Source organism: Eubalaena glacialis, chromosome 16, assembly GCF_028564815.1.
Source record: "Eubalaena glacialis isolate mEubGla1 chromosome 16, mEubGla1.1.hap2.+ XY, whole genome shotgun sequence".
NCBI classification, from domain to species: domain Eukaryota; kingdom Metazoa; phylum Chordata; class Mammalia; order Artiodactyla; family Balaenidae; genus Eubalaena; species Eubalaena glacialis.
Genome location: NC_083731.1, coordinates 9,616,008 through 9,629,681, shown reverse-complemented (window position 1 = coordinate 9,629,681; position 13,674 = coordinate 9,616,008). Strand labels below are relative to the sequence as shown.

Here is a 13,674-nt window from a genome sequence, read left to right as displayed (position 1 = left end):
TTTTAAAGCAAATACCACAAACATTACAAAGTCCGGAATATGATAGAATTATAACTTTATGCATCGTCTGTAAATGGCTCTATATACATCAAAACTTGTTTCTTCTCAACTTCCCTAATGTGGAAGTTGCCAAATGTGGGCTGGGCATTATGGAGTGCATCACTGTTATGACTTGATCTCTGGCCTTACATTGTCATGACCCAATACTAATCCTAGTATTCCTAGAAGCCATTCCTACAACCTGAAAAGCCATGGAAATGACTCTACCCCACTAATCCCAAAGTCGCTGTATCCTTGATTCAACTTCGGTCTGGCTGAATCCCCAAAGTGCCACCTGACACGAGGGGAAGTGTGGCTGAGTGGAAGTTGGAATAGAAAGAAAGCGTGGTCTTAATCAATTCAGGTAAAATGTCTTATTTTTTGGAAATTTTCAAAAATATATGTCACCTATTACTAGGGTCCTCCCCAGCACTGTAGAAGGGACCCCTACATATTTGGGGCTTGTACCCAAAGTAGGGAATAGTGGGTTTCTTCGTCCTGTCATTGACTTTCTATGCTTTCCTCTCCAAAAGAATAATAAGCAAATCATTTGCAAATGCGGAACATTTGCTGTGGCTTCAGCCCTTCTTTATATCACTATAAAAGATGAAGGCCACCTGTAACTGTTGATGATGCTTCCCAAGGGACTGTTGACATCTTTGTGGCCTGACAGCTGTTTCATGATGTTAATATCATAAATATTCTTCTGAACTATTAACGGGAAAGTATCTGTTTAGATAGTTCTATACAAGCAGATGCTTTCAGCCCAGGAATCTTTCCACTCCCTGGGCGTGCGTGGTATTGGAACTGTTTCTCACTTATCAGCTTCCAAATACATTTTTAAAAAATCTGGGAGTGTATAGCCTGAAGCCTCAGTATTTCTGTTTTTGTTTATTTGTCATGCAGGATGGCAGTTCGCTCCTGAACCCCTTACAGACATCAAGATCTTCCAGCAAAATATAATCATGACCTTGAGTCTTGGTTTCACAGTCCATAAAAAGCTAGATTTTAGGTGATGGAAATTCAGAGTTAGAGCCCTTCTATTTTTTCCCCTCACTTAAGAAGAGATAAGGAAGTTGATCCAGCCCAGATTGATGCTAAGCCTAAAACGAGCTTTGCATACTCATTGAAAAGTGTTCCCACACTCTAGAGCCTTTATTCCACCTTTAAAATGCTCTTGTCCATCTCTTCACAAGACTTTGGAGACTGGAGATTTTCAGAGTCTTAACGCATTGATACGAAGATAATACGAAAAGAAAGCTTTTTCAAAACTCTTTTACTCTCTACGACTTCTCTGGGGGGAAAAAGCAGACCTTTATCTTCGTCAAAAGGGAATAAGACTGTTGGTCATGACAAATTCAGGTTTGAGGGGATAATTGAAATCAGGAAGTGGAAACTTTGGTGGATTATCCCCAAAGCCTGAATCAGACAAGGAAATCAACCAGAGGCAGCACAGATTTAAGTGAAGATGTGCACCCTCAGGTCAAGGGCCTGGGCTGCTTGGGGATAAAGAGATGTAACAGAAGAAGAAGAAATGGGAGAAAATGTTTTACTAGATTGAAGATAGTGGTGTGTATGTGTGTGTGTATACACACACACGGCTGTAGCAGATAGGGGTTATATTTTTTATTTCTTTTGTTTCCTTTGCCTGCACAGAGCCTAGGAATGTACTAGAAGCTTAAGTATTGATTGAATTAACCTTTCCCCATATGCAAAAATCTGTATGATTCAATTTTTGTTCTAATGCAGTGCATCCAATATTATATTGAAGATTTAATGAGTAATAGTAGTTCACATTTGATGAGTATTTACTATGTGCTGGGCACTGTGCTAGGTGCTTGATATATTTCATTTAATAGTCTCATGACCTCATAATGGTCGTATTGTTAATGCATATATATTATTTAATAAATAATAAATATTTATTAAATAAATTATTATTTATCTCTACAAAACTAATAACAACTGTCTCTCTCTGTCAGTATAAATTCTGTTATTTCTATTTTCATCAGTACTATTCTAGTCCAGGTTCTTGTGTGTGTGTGTCCTTCTCTCTGCCTAGAATATCCACGGACACATCATCTGTTGGGGTAAATCAAACCTCGCATGTAGCTGTGATCATATCCTTCTCCGTGCTACAGCTAACCCTGTGTACACTTTTATTTTTGCAACTACACTACTTTACTATAACTATTTGTTTCCATTGGTCTCTCTTATTGTTGTCTCCTTGAGTAGCCATGTTTTTCTTTGTGTTTCTAGATTCTAGCATCAAGAAGTACTTGGCTGAGAGTAAAGCGCAATGATTGTGAAATAAATGACTAAGTGAATGCACAGACGAATCCAGTATTTTCTCCTTTAAATAAATGATCATGTACAAGTAATTAAAGAATTGGTTTTTAGACGTATAACTGAATCACTTTGCTGTACACCTGAAATGTTGTAAATCAACTATACTTCAATTTAAAAAAATCGTCTGCAAAAAACAAAAATAAGACTTCGTTCTAAGCATAAGTTTCTAAGTTGTTAGAGAACCATGAATGGAAAATGTTTATTTCAGTGAATACAGGGCATTCTTCCCATGGGTTTAGTTCTATATTCCTGGCACTGATCTGGAAGGGAAAAGAAAAATTGAATCTAGAATGAGGTTGGTGTGTGTGTGTGTGTGTGTGTGTGTATTTTCCTGTACTTGTGACTTAATTCTAAAGTCAATTAGCAATAATATGGGAATTTTCCATTATTTATGATTTTTGCTCTAATTGAGAGTAGATTATATGTACATTTTGCAGACAGATGAACAAAATTTTAGTTTGTTAATAATATGTAATTTCTATATCACTGCTATTAACATTATTAAGATGGACTTAATTCTCCATTTAACTTGTGTGTTTTAATCTTTGCTATTAAAAATACCTCATCACAAATTTGGAGAAAACTTAAAAAACTAATACAATAATGCAACCTGTTGTTTATTAATTTAACTTGACCCTATGATATAGTGATCTAATATTTAGCATATGATCAACAATCTGTAAGAAATTTTTAGAGATTACCTCTTAAATTATTCTAGGGTGTTAACTACCTACTGGTTTCTCTAAAAAAAAGTTTGTTTATTGAATCATCTCATATTTTCTTATACTGAAATTCTTTTCTTATTTCTTTCCAAATACCTAATGCAGAGTTCTATTTTATTTCTCATTCCACATAGAGAAACATTATGTCATTATTTTTATAAAAGGCATATAAATGCATTTAGTTACTCCTTCGGGTATGGTTCTGCACAGATTCCTGACAATATGATCCTATAAAATTATAAAACCTATGTCTTTTTGACTTTGACTGTTGACTTTCATCTGAGGACAGGTAATGAGTTCAGCTGTGAGTCATTGTAGTTCCAAAGACGTAAAGAAAATCATTGCAATCACACTTAACCTTCACATTGCATGCATCTAAGGGGAGATGCAAGATTTTAAGACAGACGATTAACATAAGAACTTTCTCCTTCATGTTGGGTGAGATCATCAGGGCAGTCTAATGAATAGATTGAATGTAGAACAGTTTATTTTTATTTTTTATTGAAGTATAGTTGATTTAAAATGTGTTAATTTCTGCTGTACAGCAAAGTGATTCAGTTATACATATATATATATATACTTTTTTATATTCTTTTCCATTATGGTTTATCACAGGATATTGAATATAGTTCCCCGTGCTATACACTAGAACCTTGTTGTTTATCCATTCTATGTATAATAACTTACATCTGCTAACCCTGATCTCCCACTCCATCCCCTTTGGCAACCATAAGTCTGTTCTCTATGTCTGTGAGTCTGTTCCTGTTTCATAGATAGGTTCATTTATGTCATATTTTAGATTCCACATATAAATGATATCATATTGCATTTGTCTTTCTCTTTCTGACTTACTTCACTTAGTATGATAATGATAATCTCTAGGTCCATCAATGTTGCTGCAAATGACATTATTTCACTCTTTTTTATGGCTGAGTAGTATTTCATTCTGTACGTGTACCACATCTTCTTTATCCATTCATCTGTCGATGGTCATTTAGGTTGTTTCCATGTCTTGGCTATAATGAAAAGTGCTGCTATGAACATAGGGGTGCATGTATCTTTTTGAATTAGAGTTTTGTTCAGGTATATGCACAGAAGTGGGCATATATCTGGATTTGTTGCTCTTTGACTGCCCCTACCCCTTGCTTCTTCCAGGTAAATTTTACTGGATCATATGGTAATTCTATTTTTAGTTTTTTGAGGAACCTCCATACTGTTTTCCATAGTGGCTGCACCAATTAAGAATGTAGAATATTTTAAAGGAATGAAATATTACTTTTCTGAATATATACTCTAGCCTTTTGAGTCTGTTTTAAATCTCATTTCAAAATACCCCATTGCATAAAACAACTAACGGAACAAATTTCATAAATCCCATTAGATTGATTAAACATGCCCCCCTGCGGTCTATTGAAAATAGCAATATATACGGAGGCTTGTGTTCATTCAAAGCAGTCATGTGTACAGGGTGGCCCAGAGCCCCCAGGGCTCCTAGAGATATCCTGGAGGGATCCTGGAAAGGTTACTTTGGAGAGAGAAAAATCTGGATTTGTTGCTCTTTGGCTAGCTCTACCCCTCGCTTCTTCCAGGTAATTTTACTTATATTTAGTAAGGATTACTTATATATGTTTTATTTAGTAAGGATCTATTAATGATTTCATTTGGCATAAAATGTTTCTGCTGGTTTCTTGTTGCTGTTGTTGTTCAAATGCGAAAACCTTTGCTTTAGTGAAAGCAAACACCATTTCTTCCTGAATTCATCTCCAGTCTAGGCAAACATTTATATTCTATGCTCCAATAACTACAGTGCATTTCATTTTCCCTGCTCTGAGCCTTTCAGTGTTCACCTGAAATTTTTTAAAAATAGACTGTCACTCCAAAAGGAAGCGAAGTAAGTGTCTGTGCAAGAAGAGTGGGGAGGGCTCAGGATTATGGATTCACCTGGGGTTGGTCATGGATTGAGACCAAAAGCCGAGGAAGAATAAAATCAAAAGGATAAGAATGAGCGTTTGTGTCCAGTACTGACACGTGGCTTGAAGCCGCTCTGCGTTTTATTCCTCTTAAATCAGTGACTCTACTGAGAATCAGGCAGGAGAGCCCTGCATCAAGGATTTCCTCTGCCTTCAAATCCTGGTCGCTGCAACCAGCTGGAGCCACCCACAGATTCCTTTGTTGATAAGTGGTTCAGGAAGGGAAGGGAAACCCTCCCCATCAGTAGGCTGTAAATGAACTGAACTGCAGCCGGTTCACAACGTCGCTAACAGTTACCCTCTATTTTGTAAGGGGTGGAAAAGGCATCTTTTTTTATAGTAATAAGGTGCGGTCTGTGAATCCTGCCATATACCAGATTAAAAGAGCTGCCGGTACATCAGTCCACAGAGAGAAGAAGCAGGTAATTATTCAGAGAGAACGCTTCTGGAACAGAATGTTGTCACCCCGTAATGGTCCCCTGCTGATAGATAAATGTAGAGGCAGAGGCAGTGTACTTATTTTTTAAAGCCGGAGTTGTTTTTTCGGTGACACGATAGCAGCTCTTGTGATTATCTTTCCTGTTTTACCAAATGAAAGGTTGTAGATTTAATCATCATTGTGCCTGATGGAGAACTGATGTCACAAAGTGACAGAAGGTGACTATAGCCTGCAGTGTGCAGACTGACTCAGTAAACAGTCTTGGTGCAGACTTGGAAGAACCGCTTAGTTATAATGGGTAGATTCTTGATTATGCACCTTCTAAAATTCTAAATTAGTTATATTCCTACCAGTTAAGACTGAATACGTCTTTGCTTTGACAATGAAAATTCAGCTGGGTAGTAACCCATGAGATGACAGATTTCATTTGATTTCAGGGGATAACACAATTTCATCTGTGGTTCGAGGGTTACCTGTAGGGCTAGATAACTCTATAACAGTATTCTCTGAATGGAGACAATCGCTTTCTCTGATCTTGTATTTATTAAATAAATGACTTCACCATTATGTGAAGTGGGTAGAAATAAGACTCTATATAACTTGAAATTTCTGAGCTGGCTATTAACTTATGGGTCAAAACTACTGGGTAGAGGGTTCAAGAGAAATTTGGTGTGGTTTGTTCTCCTGCAATCTATTTGCCCTAACCCTTTTGTAACTGTTATAACTGGTTTTGATTTTCTGGATGTCACCAATTTCTCCTTGATTTTATCAGAAGTTGCCTTTGCTTCCTGTGATTTTATCATATTTTATTCAAATCCTATTCTCTGTATATATATATATATTTAAAGGAATAGAATATTTGTAAATAAAGGTTTTTATCTTGTGCGAAGCCAAGAAAAAAAAAGAGCTCATCTGGCCCAACTCTGTATTCATATCCAATCATAGTAATAGTTAACTTTTATTGAGCATTTACAATATGTTAGACACCGTGCCAAGGACTTCACATAAATTTATCATTAATCGTATAACATTTAAAAAAATAACTCAGTGGATATTCTCATTCTACCCAGGAAGAAATTACACTCAGAAGAATGACTTGTGCAAGATCTCATATCAGATAAATGGTGGGATTTTGACTCACCAGGCCTCAGCCATTGTACCTTTGCTGTTCAAGGTGTGGTCCTTGGGCCAGCAGTATCAGCATCACACCATCTGGGAGCTCATCAGAAGTGCAGGATTCCAGACCCCACCCCAGACCTACTTAATCAGAATCTACATTGGAATGCCATCCCCAGGTGATTGGTATTCACCACAAGGATTAATAAGGGCTGCCTTGTTCCTTTCTTACAGGTCTGCCAACCTGTTTTGCTTCTGTTTACGAGAGGAAGGGTTTAGGGTGTCTGGGTGAGTGATGACACCTGCTTTGGAGAGGAAGGGTTTAGGGTGTCTGGGTGACTGATGACGCCTGCTTTGGAGAATCTGTGACAGATTATAGCAGTGCCTCGAGGCTGAGACTTTTCTCTGAGCATGGTGGGAAAATGATTCTTCTAGTTTCAATGACAAGGGGCAAAAGAGTGCCCTGGGAAGTATCCCTATGAAACCCTAAAAGAAATTAATGATAATAAATTCAGGAAGATGTATTGAGGTACCCAAGCCTATTTTTAAAATCATTTCCTCTCCTGGCACCACGTGACATCTTTTTGATTCTTGATCATTCTACTTCATGTCTCGGCACTATACTCCCTCCCGCGGGAAACACATTTGTAAGGTCATTATGAGGGCCTGCATTTAGACCTGATGGAACCAAATTACTGACTAAGGTGTGCTGGCCTCTTCTAAGCTGGACGGTAAATTTGTACAAGAAATTGAAATTTGTAACTTAAATACGCTAGTAATATACTTAACCTTTACAGTCTGAAATGCTTTCTCCACACGCAACAAAGTAAGGTTGATATTTAAGCATTTGACAAATTAATGTTTAAAAAGGAGGTCACTTTTTTTTAATTTTGAAAGATTGCATTAATTATTGGAGAGGCCAGGAAATATACTTTAAATGGTTTTTCATCATGGGGTAGTATTTCTATTCAGTATTTTGCACAGACCCTAGAAGTAACATTTAAATATCAGAAACTAAAGGCGGTATGTGCACATCCTGAAAAATAAGCCTAATTATTTTCATCATCTTTCATAATATTATGTTTGTTTAACTTTAATTATTTGAACAGTCAGTAGAAATGAAACTGATATTTCAGGCTCTGTGATGATTAAAGCTCCTGTCAGCTTTAATATCACCATCCTAATAGAGTAAATTTGAGTTGGAGTGTTCAATGAAATAACCACAAATTGAAACTTCAGAAACAGGTAGAAAAGGATGGATATCAATTTCCTTGCTGTTGATAGTTGTCTAAAAAGGCACAGTGGTGGTCCAGAAGAGGTGCTTACATCCTGATATGCCTAGCATAACCTATTTTCTAGATCTAAGACATTCAGTGATGAAGCAGACCAATGACTGGCAGTATGTAAATAACGGTTTGGGGAGTAGAAATGTTATATAAAATGTACACATTAAAAAAATTAAAATTAACAAATATTTATCAATTTTATTATCCACAACAAATCTAAGCCTTCTTCATAAATAGTGCCTACAAATTCTTCATAACTTTTTTGCTATTTTAAAAGATGTATCATTAAAACCCATACATTTTTATAGCCTTTCCTATAATCCTTGATCTTTTAAGCATTTTGAAAATGACACTCTAGTTTCATGGTGCAAAAAAGAATAACAGAATTTTGTGGGCATTTCAATTTTTTAAAAAAGTGATTGTAAGTGAATAACAGCTTTCTCCAAGACAAGGAGCTGACCTTAAAAGTTAGTCACTGACTGGTGTTAGTATTTGAGTGATGGTCCTTTTGAAGAATCAGTCCCATCTCTCTCACCTAGCTTTTTTTTTTTTAATTAATTTTTATTGGAGTATAGTTGATTTACAGTGTTGTTAGTTTCCCCTGTACAGCAAATCACCTAGTTTTTAAAAGTACCATCTACTCCAGGAAACCCGGCAATTTCTACTGCCTTTAACTGCATTGATTTTTGCTTTGCTTGTGGGAGTTTTTCCACACGAACAATAGCTTTCTTGCATTTCAATGCTTTGTAAAGATTTTTAAAATACAAATGACGGATTTGAATTTAAATTAAAATCCAGCCGCACACATTCTTATTAAAGTTAATTCAATTGTGTAGGAAAGCTAATCAGATGTTTTCTATTGATTTTCTATTCATTGCCTTTTCCCAGGCAATGAAAGTACATCACTTTCAAAAGAAATCATTTCAAGATTCATCCTAATTTCAGAAAACTTTTTTAAAAAAGTCTTAGAATCAAGGGATTGGCTAATTAAATGCTTTCCAATTATGATCTTAGTTTACTCAATAGGGAGCCAATGGGTTATCTTGAAAATTTACCTGGAATAGTAGACAAGATCTGAGTTGAAGTCCTGGTTTGGCCAGTTTCAGGCTGTCGTTTAGCAGAGGTCACTTAACCTTTCTGATTCTCCTTTATCTTGTCTGCAAGTAAAGGTAAAACTCTTGTTAGGATTAAATGAGGATTAATTGTGGAGTTTTCTGTTTCACTAATTTCTGTGATAGGTTTTATGGTTTACTTTCATGTTCACTGCTTCTCAAAGTGTAGTCTGAGTTGTAGAATTTCTCTTTCATTTACCTTTTTTTGGGGGGTTATTTCTTTCTAGCTTTATGGCATTATGATCACATAATATAGCTTAGAGAAACCATGTTTGGAATATTTTAACGATTTTTATGGGATCTGGTATATGATGTATATAACCAATTTTGGTAAATGTTCTATGGATAGTTTAAAGAAAGTTGTCATATTTAATAAATTAGCCCTATTGATGATTTTGTTCAGATCCTGTACGATCCTGTTTAGATTTAATCTATCCAAGATGGAAAAGAGTGTACTAAATTTCCCATAACAATAATCAATTTCTCATTTTATTTCTAGCAGTTTTTATGTCATATGTATTGATGAAGCATGATATGAACAAAAAAATTCACGACTTCATGTATTCCTTAACTTTCAAATTATAAAAGAACAAAATCATATGACCTTGTTTGTTTAGTTGTTTTATTTTAAATTCTGCTAGATCTGAAATTTATGTTACTATCTGTTCTTTCTACATGCTTGATAAATCTTTGCCAACCCTTTTACTTTTATTCTTCTTCATTCTTCTGAGTTAGATTTGTCTTTTGTGAGTATCACATATTTGGATATTTGATTTTGTTTGTCTCTTATGTAATCTCTGAATCTTTTAAGAGAGTGGCGATTAAACTATTTGCGTTTATTATCCTGATATATTTGATTGTATTCCTGCCAACTTGTTTTATACTTTTTTCATGCCATTTTTTATTTTCTGAGTTTTGTTTCAATGCTGGTGTGAAACACATTATATAAGTTTGAATCTCCAATGCTTTGCAAATATATCTGATTTTATGTCTCTGAATGGTTACCTTATATTATTTTTAAAACATAGTATAGGGCTTCCCTGGTGGTGCAGTGGTTGGGAGTCTGCCTGCCAATGCAGGGGACACGGGTTCGAGCTCTGATCTGGGAGGATCCCATGTGCCGCGGAGCGGCTGGGCCCGTGAGCCACAATTGCTGAGCCTGCACATCTGGAGCCTGTGCTCTGCAGCGGGAGAGGCCGCGATGGTGAGAGGTCCACGCGCCGCGATGAGGAGTGGCCCCCGCTTGCCACAACTGGAGAGGGCCCTCGCACAGAAACGAGGACCCAACACAGCCATAAATAAATTAAAAAAAAAAAAAAAACATAGTATAAATTTTTGCAATTATCAAGGTCTCCAAGTAAATGGTATCATGTGCCTGTCATCTATTGAAAACGAAAGATTTAACTTCATTTTATTTTCCTCTCATCTTTACTCACAGGAAATTATTATTATAACTTTGGATTTTAGAACTCATTAAATACAATTAAATTACAACTATTTCATAGTGCTTCTGTTTCAAGCACTATTTTTTTTTAACATCTTGATTGGAGTATAATTGCTTTACATTGTTGTGTTAGTTGCTGCGGTATAAAAAAGTGAATCAGCTATACGTATACATATATCCCCATATCCCCTCCCTCTGCGTCTCCCTCCCACCCTCCCTATCCCACCCCTCTAGGTGGTCACAAAGCACCCAGCTCAAGCACTATTTTTGACATTTTCATTGAGCTGTAATGGTCATTAAATCTAACTACTATAAGTAATGATTACAGTGCTTATAACCAGTCCCATTTTCCCCTTCTCCCATATTTTTGATACCTTTTATTCACATTTCTCTGTTATTCTCTTTGAAGTAAATTCTTAAATAATTTTCTTCTTTTTTAAAAAAAATTATTTATTATTTATTTTTGGCTGTGTTGGGTTTTCGCTGCTGCGCAGAGGCTTTCTCTAGTTGCACCGAGCGGGGGCTACTCCTCGTTGTGGTACGTGGGCTTCTCATTGCGGTGGCTTCTCTTGTTGCAGAGCATGGGCTCCAGGCACGCAAGCTTCAATAGTTGTGGTTCGTGGGCTCTAGAGCGCAGGCTCAGTAGTTGTGGCACACAGGCTTAGTTGCTCCGCGGCATGTGGGATCTTCCCGGACCAGGGCTCGAACCCGTGTCCCCTGCATTGGCAGGCGGATTCTTTTTTTTTTTTTTTCTTTTTAATTTTTCATACTTTATTCCTTATATTGATAGGTTAAGTAAAATTTTCCTAAGTACTGATTCATAATGTTTATAAGCGGCACACAAAACATTCAGTTTCACAGTCATATCCAATGATCCCCTTAAATGCAATTTTAAATCCTTACTTTACGCTAAGTGCAAGAATAATAAGCTAAATACACACAAAACCTGTATATGCTGAACTACAAAAGTGGTTTCCATAGCCACACATGGTCTTAGTCAAGTACACATTTCCACAATGAACAAGTACTAACAAATATGTTAATAAAACACTACCCCAAATGCTTATCCTACCATCAGCTTTTTCAGCAATGCCATTCCTGCTACTGAAAACACTTACATTTAGAAGCTTTAATTTGACCTGGGAAAATGAGTTCTCTTAAAACCTGACAAACGGTATAAGCCCCAAAGATTTTAAATCAAATAGGTCTTCCAACACAGAAGCATTCATAGGAAACTTTTAGTTTCTCAAAAAATAAAAAAATTAAAATCAAAAAAATCACTCATTATCTAAAGAAGAGTATTAAAACAAATTATCTTAAGACAAATAAACACTCTTTAAAAAGGCTGTATTTTCTATCATTTTCTCCTTAAAAGAAACACAAACCAGTTCACTATCTTTTAATAACTTAGACTACTGTAATCTAAAAACTTTAGAAACATGAAACACATGTCTTAGCTATCAAAGGTACCATTTAGATTTCACATATTAAACAGCCACAGTACAGCCTACAATGGCAAAAAATCAGAAGGAACTGAATGGTTTGCAAGGTACTTTGACGTACATGTGGTCGTTAAAATCCAGTAAGTAATTCAAAGTATGGTAATATAATGGCAGGCAATTAAAGGCTCAAATATCACTCTAAAATTGAAGACATGAAAATAAAGACTGAAAACTTTGTGGTTCTCTATCTTTCATTCACATGGCTAGATATCAGAACGTTACTGTGGAAAATATAGTTATTAAATATGGTTTCCCCCGAAAATAATGAAGCTTCAGAAAGTACAAAAGGTGTCAAGATCCATAGTTTGCTTCATCAAATGCTTTTCTAGCTCGTTTCAATTCTTCATTCATAGTAAGCAAGTCTTTAACCCTAGCAAACTTTCTTGGGTCCTTTCGAATCAAGAAGACGATATCTTCAACTTGTACCCGACCTTGTCTTCCAATTGACATTGCCTTGTGAGTCATTTCAGTGATGAACTCTATGACAAGGTCTTCAAGAATATCTACTGACTCAGTATAAGGATTCTGGTCATCCCCAAACCCATACATCATACACCGTAATTCTTTAGAAAAAAGTCTCTTTCTTTTACCCTGTCCACCTTCTGCACCTCCTCCAATTTCTTCATTTTCTTCCTCAAAGGTGGGGTCTTCTTCTTCATCTGCCATCCCAGCAGCCAGCCACCTCCAGAGCGCGCCCGCCTCCCATGGAGCCGGCAGGCGGATTCTTAACCACTGCGCCACCAGGGAAGTCCCAAAGAATTTTCTTTGGGTAGTTTATTTCTCAAAACCTTGAATATCTAAGATTATTTTTCTATTGCCCCCAAACCTAAACATCAAGTTCCCTTTAGAAATCATTACCTTGAGTGATAACATTTTATCTCTAAATGTTCCATTTCCTTCTGATATTTTAATTATAATAAATCTGCTCCTTTGTAGGTGATCTACATTTATTTCACATCTGTATATTTAAATTCTATCATTAAGTGAATCTCTTTCAATTGCTCTTTCCATGGAGCATGGTGAATCGTTTGTAGCTTCAATCTGAGATCTGATTTTGGGGTCAAAATGCCTTTGTCAATGATTTCTTCAATATCACTTCTGTACCGTTGTACTTGATTCTTCCTAGGAAGATCCATGATTCTTAGATTGGGTAGTCCTACAGCCAGCATCATCTTCTAGTAATTTTGTCTTTATTCATTTCCTAGGCATTTTGGGAAATATTGTCAAGTTTCTATTCCGAACCGCTGATTAAACTGATCCCCCCTTGCAAGTATTGCCCTTTATTGTTTTCATTAGAGACTTTAGTGTTACAAATGTGCTTGACTTTCTGTGTTCTTCTCCCATTCTCACCCAGCTGCCTTTTATCTTAGCTCTCCTGCATGGCTTTTTTTAAAAAATTGAAGCTATATCTCTTATTGCAATCAACAAAGAAAAAAAATCTTGTAGGGCTAAAAAAGTTTTTAGAAGCATGTGTTTTTCTGAATTTGACTGTCGTTATGCTTGTTCTGTAGTTATTCTTATTGTCCCTCTGTGGATTACTCTGTCCTCTTTAGAAATACACAATGACCATCACTTTGCTAAAGGCACTGATGCATCCCACAGTAAGAACACTCCTCAACTCTCTCCAACCCAATATCTCCTAAAATTTTAATTGATCCTAGAACTTTTCTCCCCACAAAACATCTCACAGAGCCT

The 13,674-nt window shown here is 36.2% G+C and overlaps 2 protein-coding genes across 3 annotated transcripts in view; one reads left to right on the top strand and one right to left on the bottom strand.

The window, feature by feature from the left end:
- Positions 1–13,674, top strand: part of ITGBL1 (integrin subunit beta like 1) — a 203,357-nt gene that overhangs the window by 131,120 nt on the left and 58,563 nt on the right. The window lies entirely within an intron of this gene.
- LOC133076493 (transcription initiation factor TFIID subunit 13) lies at positions 12,186–12,679 on the bottom strand. Its single transcript, XM_061171020.1, has one exon. The coding sequence runs from the start codon at positions 12,643–12,645 to the stop codon at positions 12,271–12,273; it is 375 nt and encodes a 124-aa protein (XP_061027003.1). The 5' UTR covers positions 12,646–12,679; the 3' UTR covers positions 12,186–12,270.

Bases quoted from the DNA above. Each gene is read 5' to 3' on its own strand.
- LOC133076493 (XM_061171020.1), bottom strand. From the start codon at position 12,645: ATGGCAGATGAAGAAGAAGACCCCACCTTTGAGGAAGAAAATGAAGAA.